General features: G+C 42.4%; 1 protein-coding gene across 3 annotated transcripts in view; it reads right to left on the bottom strand.

Moving 5' to 3' along the window:
• Positions 1–12,999, bottom strand: part of uba7 (ubiquitin like modifier activating enzyme 7) — a 71,033-nt gene that overhangs the window by 27,735 nt on the left and 30,299 nt on the right. For 2 of the 3 annotated variants that reach the window (XM_062970119.1, XM_062970120.1), the window contains exons 15-20: positions 11,463–11,659; positions 9,871–9,935; positions 8,155–8,335; positions 5,382–5,456; positions 4,339–4,555; positions 3,762–3,871 (exon numbers count right to left, since the gene is read on the bottom strand). In XM_062970119.1, coding sequence (XP_062826189.1) covers positions 3,762–3,871; positions 4,339–4,555; positions 5,382–5,456; positions 8,155–8,335; positions 9,871–9,935; positions 11,463–11,659 — 845 coding nt within the window. The remainder of the gene's footprint in view (positions 1–3,761; positions 3,872–4,338; positions 4,556–5,381; positions 5,457–8,154; positions 8,336–9,870; positions 9,936–11,462; positions 11,660–12,999) is intronic. The other variant, XM_062970121.1, reaches the window with a different exon arrangement.

Genomic DNA, 12,999 nt, shown 5'->3' with positions numbered 1-12,999 from the left:
TGAACTTGTAAACAAGTTCTAACTTGTAAACAAGAATGTTGGGTGACTAGAAGATTAGCAAACAATAATTAAAAAAACAATGGCTACTATAAAGCAGACTTAACACACTCACACAATTAGCACTACATTTCCATGGTGGGAGGATTATGTGTTCTGTGAAGCAGGAGGCTATACTGACAGTAACAAGGCTGCTGGTATGGTCTCCCAAGTCAGGCAAGCATTTGCTAAGGAGCCAAGACAGAGGACAAGCAAAAGTAAAAGATGATAGAAATAAGAGTAAGAACAACATCTGTTCAATTACTTGTGCCAGAAAGGTAGATGACAACAAGAAACGAAAAACAAGAGAGCTCTTTTAGATGATCTGAGAAATCAAAGGAAAAATTAAAATTTAATTGAATTTAAATTAAATGACCAAGTAGAAATGAAAAGACAATGGAAACAGTACAATGAAGAACTATATAAAAGAGATAAAAGTATGGCAGATTCATTCAAGGAAGAATCATTTGAGGATGAACCTACAACTTTAAAAAGTGAAGTGGTATTGCACTCAGAGGTCCTGGGAGAAATGAATCACCAGGAACAGATGACATACCAATAGAGCTGCTTCAAGCTTCAGAGACTGAATCTACTCTAGTTCCAACTTAAATATGTCAACATATTGGAACACAAAGCAATGGCCCATAGATTGAAAATGTTAAATGTATATTCCAATCCCCAAGAAAGGAGACACCAGAGATTGCAATAACTACAGGACTATTGCAATAATCTCCCATGCAAGCAAAATAATGCTCAAAATTCTGCAACAAAGACCTTTACCATAAATGGAGCATGAAGTGCCAGAAGTCCAACATGCATTCTGGAAATGAAGAGGCACTAGGGGTCATTGCAAACATATGTTGGGTAATGGACCTTACCAAAAAAAATTCAAAAGAAAAACATCTCATGATTTATAGATTATAGTAAAGCCTTTGATTGTCCAGATCATGGAAAACTATGGACAACTCTTAAAGAAACAGGTGTGCTGCAACATTTGATTATCCTGATGTGTAATCTGTACTCAGGACAAGAGGCTAGAAACTTCAGAAAAGCCACAACTATTTACCTAAACAAAATCAGTACAAAACTTTTGGCACATGTTGCTTGAAGGTCAAAGCAACGAAAGCATCACCTCCAAACAAGATTTCTATTACAACTATCTGTCAGCAACTTTCAACTGAAACTCCAATTATGGAAAATATTCCACCTTAACTAAAATCCGGGCCCCGATCCTGGCAGCTGATGACATATTAGGATATAATCCTTGCAAAATTCCCACATTGCATCTTGCAGTTTGACTAACAAATGCTCTCTGTGTGCAATAACTTCATGGAGCAGCAGCTGTGGAGCAAAAGTGGGCCCACTTCCCAATACTACTCAACATACACAAAATGCTGTCCAGCGAACAGGCTCATTTTAGCTGAATACAACAGCCTAGGATATATGAGTAGAGAAAGGAGGGGATGTAACTTAGCAGTAGAGCAAATGCTCTGTTGAGGTTCGGATACAGGAAATTTAAGAGAGAGGGATTACTTTGATTAATCATGAATAAACTAACCAGTTCAATTGTGCTGGGGGCAATTAACTATTACATTTATGTTAAACGAATATATAATTTTAGCTTGAATGTTGCCACTAATCTCCTTACCAGAATAACGCTAAAAATCTCACACAAGATTTTACCTCCCTCAATCCTGATTTCTGATTGCTTTAAGTTTTGAAAACTCAATTTGTCATCCATCCCACCAAAACCCCTTCTCTTGCTTTTTCCTCCCTCATCTCATTAACCCCTCCCACTTTCTTTAATCTATACATTTGGAAAGGACAAAGCTAGTTCTGCAAAACCTCTAGAGAACTACAATTTGGGTAAAGAACCAGCTGTGAAATTTCTTAGCTTTGAAAGCACTCTTCCACATTTAAATAAACAAATAACTCCATTAAGTATTATGAAATTAGGGATGAAATTCCTGGGGGGAAAAATCAATCATTTCAGTAAAAATATCAATTGAATTAAGTTGTTCTTTTGTATTACAAAAATCTCATCTTATATTGATTTTAAATAGTAAGTTCTTATCTCTCCTGAGGCCTTAAGTTGTATCAAAATTAAGAGGCACAAAGCATTGCCCTTCAAAATATATATTTATCTGTTTATCCACATCCATGTATGTGTATACATGTGTATATTTATAAGGCCCCACATATGTGAAGTCCTACACTGTAGCTTACTTAGCTTGTCCATGAATCCAGCACCAGTCCATTCTCTAGATTTATGCTTTTAATTTTCCCATTTTAGTACTTCCTTTAAAAATTTCAAAAAACAAGTACAGTAAAGTCTCACTTATCCAAGCTAAACGGGCCGGCAGAAGCTTGGATAAGCGAATATCTTGGATAATAAGGAGGGATTAAGGAAAAGCATATTAAACATCAAATTAGGTTATGATTTTACAAATTAAGCGCCAAAACATCATGTTATACAACAAATTTGACAGAAAAAGTAGTTCAATACACACTAATGTTATGTTGTAATTACTGTATTTATGAATTTCGCACCAAAATATCATGATATATTGAAAACATTGACTACAAAAATATCTTGGATAATCCAGAAGCTTGGATAAGCGAGGCTTGGATAAGTGAGACTCTACTGTACAAGCCTCTGGAGCAAGGGTCCCCAAACTTTTAAAACTGGGGACCAGTTCATAATCCATCAGACCGTTGGAGGGCTGAACTATAATTGGCCACCGAGCAATAATATTAATAATAATAATAATTCTAACCCCCTTTTGCCTTTGTGGACCAAAAGCACAAGCAAAGCATCCCTGACAGTTGGCCACCCAGCCTCAATAATAATAATAATAATAATAATAATAATAATAATAATAATAATAATAATAATAATAATGAGGGTTGGAAGAGACCCCTTGGGTCATTTAGTCCAACTCCCTCCTGCCTTTGTGCTGTGGGGGCCGGATAAATGGCTTTGAAGGGCCGCATGTGGCCCGCGGGCCGTAGTTTGGGGACCCCTGCTCTGGAGCGTTAATGCTACCCAGAGCAGACACTTAGAATGACACAACATCAGTTTGACTCAGCACAAGGCTACTTCCTTTATTCAAAAGATCAATCACTAAAGTCAAATGGAATGACATCCTAACCTACTCCTATGGTTATCTGGGAAAAGAATAAGAGAGGGAGAAATGCATACAGTTTACTAACTATTGATTCCTGAGCCTACACATAAGTTAGAGTAAAGATTGCACAAAACTGAATTGTCAATACTAACATGAAGGTAGACATTAGAAGAAAAGAACATGAAAATAAACTTTAAAAATTACAATCTGATATAGAAAGGAGATGGGGAAAATATGGTTAGCTATATTTTTCCTTTAAAAATACTGCAGCATTAAGTAAATTAGTCTCTGAGTAATTTCAAGAAAGAAAAGCTGATCTAAATTGAAATTTACTGAAGAAGTGCTTTGGCTCAGCTGTTGAAGGAAAGATCATACCCAGCGAAGTCCTTCCTCCCAACAGAGTTATGCTCTTCTAGTCAGAGTTGGCGGGAGGGGGGTACTTTTTATTACAAATCCCAGAATTCCCCGGTCAGTGGGTCATTCTAGAAGTTGGGTCCCAAAAAGTAACATTTTGAGGTTCTGCTCTTTCTTCTTTGAAATCCTGAAATCACAAAGGAACATTCACAACACAACGGAGTCATACAGACATGTTTTTACCTTTTCAAAGTGAATGGGTATCATGATGCTAGATGTGAAATCACTGTGCTTTGCCATTTCTTGCCTTCGCTCTGCCAATTTCTGCTTGAGCTCTGCTAGCCTTCGCTGATCTAAAAAACATAATTGGAGGCACAGGTTTGCATGAACCCATTTGAGCGAGAAAAGGAGGAAAGGAGGAGTACATGACTTTAATATCTGTGATCCTTAAAATCAAGCACCCTTTCACAGACATAATGTCTTGGGCTGGCCCAAGACATGTTGTTATTGGAAATGAATTACACCAAGGCAAGCCTTTACCATATCATATTCAGAACACAACAGGAAAGACGAATGAATTGTAATTTAACACTGGTTACAGGTTAGCATCTTCCACTGCACCTGAGGCAGCAGACTAGTTAAGGAAACCCAGGACAACACATACATAGCTCTCTCCTTCAAAAAGGAGGAATAGCCAGAAGCACCTCATCATCAGATGATTGAGGGAGTCCCTTCATTCTGTCTAAAAGTAAGTCTTTCCTCCTTGACAAGAACTGGTGGAGTGTGCTAGGGCATATTGCAAACAGATGAGATATCATACCTTCAGCAGATTTCCTGGACTTCTTGTCAACAGCACTCCCTGCTTCCTGTATCTCTTCATCAGTGAGTGGGATATGCATGCCCTGATGTGGCTGGAAAGATGGCAGATGCAGGTCAAAGAGGACCTGGCGGGCAGCAGGTATGTCTTCAGTGATAGGCAGTCTGTACATCTGGGCAAAGAGGCGACTGGCAGCCAAAATGAAGGTCATGTGCATGTCCTGTAAAAGCATAGCAGTTAGGCTCAGCAAGGACAGCACCATGTATGCCACCTTCTCCCACTGCAGACCCAACTTCCTGCTCTTCACGGCAAGTGACAGGCTGTTCCTTAAGAAATTGAGACTCCTTTCCAAGCTACCTGAACATCACTGCCCAGTCTATACAGCACAGTTGGAAAACTATCACAACACTCAATGAGCCAGGTGACATCAGGGGAACTGAGCATATTTCACCATCACCGAGTTCCCAAGCAAAACACCTGGTGAAGCTCCTCTCTCTCCCCCTCGTCCTCACCCTCAGCACATGGACTAGGAACCTTGATTCCACTCCTGATTCACTTCCCTTGTCAGCACACAACATTCTAGTTCACAGCCAGCCACCAGATCAAAAACTCAATTGCAGTGAACAATAGATTAACACTATTGCATGCAAGAGGTACCATATGAATCTGGAGTACTTGCAGTTCCTACAAAGTGCAACTCTTTCATAGGGCAAACCTGAAATGACCCAATCAAAATACATTTCTCTGCTATTAGTTAGTGCTTTGTGGGATACCCTGCCTACTGTGCTGTTTGCCACAACAAAAGCTGGCAAGTGATAATTCCAACTAGTTCTAGATAACAGTAAGACAACAATAAAATGCAACAAGATGTAATTTCCATATGTTTCACATTTTTCATTTGTGCAAATGCATACTTGTCCATTTGTTTAACATGAAGACTAGGGAGTAGTCAGCAATGCAGAGTAATTGTCCTGACCTATCCTTGATGTTCCTTGTATCTGCCCCATCCCAGAATACACAGTTCCCAAGCTAAACGCTCCACTTACATTACCACAGTCAAAATCCAGCTGCCGTGGGCATCGCTTGGATCCTGACCAGAAAGGAAGCCCAGAGCTTGTCTCCTAGGGATAAAAGCAGATGGGATCAGCCCGGAAGCAGCATGGGATATGAGGGACAGAAGTTTAAGGAAGGAAACTTCACTGGCCAAGGGCTGGAAGAAGGTGAAATGTTTCTGCAGCATTGGAAACAGGTTGTGTCCAACCAGGGAAAAAGCAATAAGTCAAGGAGCCAGGAAAAAAACCACGTAGAGCATTTTCAAGAATCCAGACAGAAATACAGTAAGACCCTGTAACTGCAGAACCCATATCTGCAGATTAATTTACCCATGCCCAGAGGGAAATGGTCTCTCTAGGGAAATCTCTTGGGAAGACAGGCGGACAAATGTCAGCGTGCTGGAAGAAGCAAAGACCACCAGCATTGAAGCAATGCTCCTACGCCATCAACTCCGCTGGACTGGCCATGTTGTCCAAATGCCCGATCACCATCTCCCAAAGCAGTTACTGTACTCCCAACTCAAGAATGGGAAACATAATGTTGGTGGACAAGAAAAGAGATTTAAAGATGGGCGTAAAGCTAACCCCAAAACCTGTGGCATAGACACTGAGAACTGGGAAGCCCTGGCCCTTGAGCGCTCTAACTGGAGGTCAGCTGTGACCAGAAGCAGTGGAATTCAAAAAGGCATGAATGGAGGGCAAAAGGGAGAAACATGCCAAGAGGAAGGTGCATCAAGCCAACCCTGACCGAGATTGCCTTCCACCTGGAAACAGATGCCCTCACTGTGGTAGAACATGCAGGTTAAGAATAGGACTCCACAGTCACCTACGTACCCACCACCAAGACACTACACTTGGAGGGCCATCATACTCGGACAACAAGGGATCGCCTAAGTAATTAAGTAAAAAATAAGGTCTCTCTGGGAATTTGCTAGATTCTCTAAGCAATTATACGGCATACTCCTTCCAGAAGTTACCACAGCATCAGTTTGGTGGATGTAGTGATTTCCTAGACAGGATACATCTCCCAGAATTTCTAGGTCTTCCAAGGCAATTCTATGGTATGCTGGGATGAGAAGTCAGCCGATTTAGTGGCATTTGATCATATCCACCATTTCAGGGCAAGAATGTACCCCTTCCCATATAAAGGAGTCTTGCTGTACTAGATCCACAGAGAAAAACAAACATGGTACATATCATTCATATCCTAAAACCATATAATTCAGCTCCTCAGAGATACTTGTGGCAAAAATATAAAGGAGTCCAACAAAAATTAAATATGCCAGAGCTTGAAAACATTTTTTAACTAGAGGTCTCAGTGTGGTCGTGCTGGTTAGAGGATTCTGGGAGTCGCAGTTTCAAAATAAGTATTTCTGAGCTTTGATCGTTATTAAAGCCAGACATCATCAGTGACTGTTACTGATGGACACTGTGACTATAGCTGAAAAGTCACTGGCCTAGGTTATTGTGCCAAGACCAAAGGAAATACACTAATTCACAAATGGAGGGAGTAATTGCCTTGGCATCCAAAGGACAAGCATCATGACCCACAGCAGTATCATTATCAGCGAGGACACCGACTCAGCAAGGAAAAGAAAGGGAATCTGACTCCTGCTAAAGTGCTGGTGAGCTTGCAGCTGAGGCCATGGTATTGTCAAAGGTCTGTGTACACAAACAGGAAGAACTAAGGACAAGAGGTGACCCCAGCCTGTCCTTTCTTATATAAATCAATGAGCTTTATTGTTCCAGGCAAAGGGCATGATAAATACACATTACAACAAATCGATACAGTAGGCCAGTGAGAACATTTTCCACTCTGCATCCCAATGGGGATAGAACATGGAGACAAAGAAGTGTCTTCTTGAACTCATATTTAGTATTGCTAGTGTCTCCTTAAGAATTTACTGCCATTATATCTCGTTGTCTCTGTCAGATCTTCATGACTGGCAAAGCAAAAAAGAGCCACCATAGAGTATTATTGGTTTTATTAAATTCCCAAGAGGCCTTTTCTTTTTTTTGTAGCATGTACTCTCTCTCATTTCTCTTTTATTTGCTGAATCTATACTCTTAACAGGGCTTGAGGAATTGCACAATCATACCTTGCAGGGATGGGAGGTATATGTGGTCCTTCAGATGTTGGACAGCAGCTTCTATCAACTCTTCCCAGCATAGGAAATAGCAGGAGATAATGGGAATTGCTGTCCAACATACAATGATAGCAGTACCAGGAAGAGCAATTCAAATTACCTATTTTAGAGAAAACTGATAACTTGGAGTGTCATTAAGAGACCTGATGATGTTTTGAGACAGGCATCTCCAAACTGCAGCCCTCCAGCTGTTTGGGCCTCCAACTCCCAGAAGCCCTTGCCAGCTTGTTCAGTGGTTATGAATTCTGGGAGTTGGAGGGCCAAACAGCTAGAGGGCCACAGTTTGAGGATGCCTGTTCTAGGAGAAATCTATATAAAAAATAGGAGGTCTATCAAGTCTGGATGTAAGTTATATGTGGGAGTCAACTCTATGAAGTGTGTGTCTTATTGAAAGATGTGCAGCAGGAAGGTAATAGTTAAGTTTTAAGAGTTCACATTAAGCAGCTATGAACAAAGTTGGATGAATTGGATTTGAACCATCTGTAGCCCAACACTCAGAGACAGTGTTGAATGAGTACAATAGAGAAATTGAACACGTAAAGAGAAAAGCAGCAGACAGGGAGCCTGAAATGGCTGGGAGAAACACAAGAACTCTACAAAAGATTCTGGTTATGTCTCACATGTTCAGGCGGAAAGATGTGCAGCAGTTGTTGGATATCATGGGAGAAAAGGTGCTCCCAAAGACTCCGGGCCCAGAGCACACAGTCCTTCCAGCAGTCTGGCTTCTTCTGAAGGCTGAGGTGCACTCTCTCAAGTGTTTCCAAAGACTCCTCTTCTTGAGTCTCAAAAGAACTGAGATCCCTGTGGACACACAAAGTGATCTTGGCTTTGGTTGTATCCAATCTCTCCAGCAGCCTGACTTCTGAACGCTGAAGTGTACTCTATCCCAGGAGTCTTGCACTTGTGTCTTCCCAATAGAAGCTGAAAACAATGTGAGGATGAGGGGCCAAATGCTGTTTGGAATCATTAAAAGTAAAGGTTAAAAGCAAGGGGCTAATTTCTCCAGGTGTTAAGGACTTTACCTCTCAGAAACCTAAGCTGCCGTGGCCAATTAAGGGGGATTCTGGGACCATGATACCATTCCCCGAAGGAGCAATTTATCACATTTTCCCTCCCAATATTAGACCAGCATCAAGGTCACTGCTGAACCTAGGTTGTAAACCTATGTCTCTCCATCCTATGCCAGAGGGCTTTTTGCTCACCTCTCACACTAATGTATTATTCTAAGCAGCAGAGCTGGGAACAGGACACATTCTTCTGTTTATTTATTTCGTGTCAAAAGCATTGCATAACAAATACATTTAAAAATGATGAAGAAAAAAATAGAGGAAATCACAAACAACTAAATAGTTTTAGACCAGAAACGGGCAACAGCAACCGCATTGTCCGTAGCTTTAAACAACTCCTCCTCCGTGCATGAGGCAGGACATTGTGGGCAAGCATACATATGCGGAGTTGTTTGTTCTGCTCCACAGTCACACAAGGTGGAGGATTCCTCCAGGTAGTGCCACCTTGCCAAGTTGTCTTTAGATCTGCCCACTCCGCTTCTGAGTCTGTTTAGGGACTTCCAAGTTGCCCATTCTTGGTTTGCCCCTGGAGGAAGACCCTCATGGGGGGCCATCCAGTTAGAATTGCCAGGTTTAGCTGCCCAGAGGGACACCCTTGCTGCTGCTGGAGGAACATCAAGAGGAGTGGTGGTTCTCATGAAGCCCTTCCTTGATTTGAGTCTACTGGGAGGAGGCTGATAGTCATGCAGTGGGTGGCTTTCACAGTGTTCAACCTTATTTCTCTCACCGTTAGCAGCATCTTCCCGTCGCACGTCAGGAGGGGCAATGCCAGCTAACTTGTAGAGTTTATCAACAGGTGTAGGTTTAAGGCATCCTGTGATTATTCTGCATGTTTCGTTTAGTGCTATGTCCACTTTGGGGGACACGGAAAGAGCCTCCTCGAAGATTGAGTAAACTCGGTCGGGCGTCCCCTGGGCAACGTTTCTTGTAAACGGCCAATCTTTCCACCCCAAAAGCATTGGATGAATGGATTCTTCTGTTACAAACAGTAGATTCTGACCAATGTGTCTTCCAGGAGGCTGCAGGTTGCAAACCCCCTCTCCCCGTTTCAAACAGAGGTAGAAATAGCCTCCAAGCATTTCTATCCCTCCTATCCTAGATGCAATCCAGAAGTTAAAGATGGATACATACATCTAGGACATCTTCCATTCTCTCTGCTTCTCCGTCCAGATGAATTATTCCTCAAGCCCAATTTACTCCCACTCCTTGCTTTTACCTATAATCCCCATCCCAGTCAAGTCTCTGCTCATCACTCCATCCAACACTTACTTTAAAAATTTATTGGTGTTCTCTGCTGTCATCTTGAAAAGACCTTCAAACTGATCTCGGGCCCACTGTAAGAGAAAAAGATCCTTTACACAGAGTTCATCCCTCCCATTTGTTCAGGCACAAGCCCTGCCACGTTCAGTGGGGATTGTTGCCAGGTAAAGATACCCAAAATCAACTCAAGAATATATTTTATTATACATCCACATTTGTCTATTGTTCCAGTTTTTATTAGAGTGCTGTTTATTAACTGGGACTAGGTAGAGGGACCATGCAATCCTTTTGTTCCACTAGCTACCAAGCTTTTTTCAGGAACAATTCAAAGCATTAGATATTACAGATGAAGCTCTATCTGGCCTGGGTTCAGGTGAACTTCCATTTGAGCCCACTCATGATCCTGAATATTCAGGGGTGGCTCTTCACTCTGTCTTATTCTCCTGTTGCAGTTACATCAGGTAGGAGAAGGAGCTCTTAGTAGCTGTTCACAGCCTCTAGAAATCTCTCCCTAGAGAGGCTGGACTGGTAACCTTGCTATCATTTCATAGACAAGGCGATTTGACTTGAGTCTCATGATAACAAATAATCATCATTCTCTGGCCTCCATCTCTTCCTCAGATCCATCCATCATCCATGGAAGGCAATTCTATAAAGCCAAGTACTGATTTCTGTAATTCCCCAGGGCCTAATACTTTACCACAAGCCCTACAATCTCCTGGAGATGCCCAGAATGTTAGGGGAAACAGTCTGCCCCTTTTTTGCCCCTGCTTTAGCAAGAAAAGCAGCAGCTGAAGTTCCACACAGGTTGAAGGATTTTGGCCAGGCTTACTGGTTAAACAGCTGGACCCCATATCCTAATGTCAACATTGTTGACAACTCTGGCCCTCAATGCAGCTGCCTGGAAAAAATGAAGTTTGGGGGGAGCACGGGGCAGGCAAGGAGCCTGAGATGAGTCGTATTTGGCAGCTGAGAATGAACCAGAGTTTTCCCTCTTTTGGGATGGACCAGCTGGAGAAAAAGGCCGGAGAGGGGTCTTAACAGGCAGACACTGTTGCCTGTGGCTGGAAGAAGATCTGCATACAAACTCAGCCCAGGAGGTGAAGGACAAAACACTTTTCTATTCCCCGTTTCAAAGCTGAATGGACTGGCAGTCAAATATTTCTTCAGTCGTGGCCACGGAACAGAGTTGATCCCTTTCTTTAGCAAACCAGCTTGTGAGTAAAGGGCACAAGAGATTATGGCCCACAGCTCTCTGTCTCAATTCCTTGCTGCCAGCAGAACTGATGACTCGAAGGTTGGGTTGCTGAACTGAAGATTGCCGGTTCGAATCCAACCTGGGGAGAGAGCAGATGAGCTCCCTCTATCAGCTCCAACTCCATGTGGGAACATGACAGAAGCCTCCCACAAGGATCGTAAAAACATCAAAACATCCAGGCGTCCCCTGGGGAACATTTTTGTAGATGGCCAATTCTCTCACACCAGAAGCAATTTGCAGTTTCTCAAGTCGCTCCTGCTCCCTCCCCCCCCAAAAAACCCCTCTTTATTCTGTCTAATGGCAAGACTGGCCCTGGCATTGTGAAGAACAACAGCACCCCTACCTGTACGGCATGCTGGATGGTGGTAGGGAAATGGCGCAGAGTACAGAAAGGATGCTCTTTCTCTTCCATGTCCTGAGCTTGGCCATATGGCTCTGTTAGAAAGGGCACACAGACCTGAACATGGCCCCTGGCACCGTGAGTCCCAGAATCGAGCAACGGCTTCAGGTATTGCACACACCTTTTGCCCACATACTCTCCTGTTGGGAAACAAGGGATAGGATGAGAACAACAAGTAAGCCCTTTATGGCTAGTTTAGGGTGTGTGGTCCAGGTACACATAGAGGCCTGTTCTCCAGCAGAGGGGAATGATCTGTGCATGCAAGGCGAACAGCGGTTGTCAGAATTAATACTGGAGAGGCCTCCTGTCCCTTTAGGATTTCATCATATTAAGGTAATGAAACGGATGAAAATGTTTTGCTCAGTAGAGCTCAGTAGAGCTCAATTTTTTAATTAAACGGATGAATTCCTTACCTTCACCACACTTCCACGCAACTTAGTATGTTCTCTGCATTCTTTGAGTAAATTTCTCACCACATTACAGATCTGAGGACCCACCCACCATCTCTCCCCCGCATTATTTTTTGGAAGAAACCCTCCTCTCCTTGAAATTTCAGCCTTGCTCTGTATTAACATGAGCATATTCAGTTTGCCCTTTTGGAGTACTTCCTAAAGGGAGAAGTAAGAAAGAAAGATAGAAAGATAGAAACAAGATGAATTAGGTATTTCAGTGTTATTTCTGGCATGAGGAAAGGGGGGGGGGAAACGCTGCAACCAAGTTGTATGTGCTCTGAGAACAAAGTATTATACACACTGTACAATACTTTCAAAATCATATACAAGAAAATTACTAGGAGATACTTGCATCATAGTGTAATTGCAACCAGGCTTTGAAGCTGCAAGGCTATTAAATGCCAGTCAAGATGGCCAGTTGCAACATTCCCTCTTGCTTCTGATAATAATGAGAGAATGCTTCTGGAACACTGCCTAGACAGCCCTGAAAGGCGCTAGAGTTTAATCCAGCTCAGTGGGCCTCATTCCCAAGGAATTTTATTTTGAAGTGACATTATCTAGGGCTCCATCAGCACTGCCATATAATCTAGGTCCTGAATCCCAAAGATCTGGATACTTGGATCATCACAAAATTGCAGCCAGGCTTTGAAACTGCAAGGCTATTCAGTGCTAACCAAGGTGGCCAGTTGCAAAATTCCTACTTGCCTCTGATAATGATGAGATAATGCTTCTCGAACATGGCCAGACAGCCCTGAAAGAGTTTAGAGTTTAATTGAACTCAGCGGGCCTTATTTCCAAATAATTTTATCTTGATGTAACAATTCCAACAATCCCACTTGCCTCTGAGGATGCCTGCCACAGATGTGGGCAAAATGAAATCCAGCTTCTGTATCCCAAAGATCTGGATACTTGCTTGATAGCATTATTGCAGCCAGGCTTTGAAGTAGCAGGGCTATTCCCCCTTCCTTCCTCTCTCTCTTGCTCTTTCTCTCTTGCTCTTTCTTTCTTTCTCTCTCTTTCTCTGTGAC

This window comes from Anolis carolinensis, chromosome 2 (assembly GCF_035594765.1).
Source record: "Anolis carolinensis isolate JA03-04 chromosome 2, rAnoCar3.1.pri, whole genome shotgun sequence".
Lineage (NCBI taxonomy): Eukaryota > Metazoa > Chordata > Lepidosauria > Squamata > Dactyloidae > Anolis > Anolis carolinensis.
This window is presented reverse-complemented; position numbering and strand designations above follow the sequence as displayed.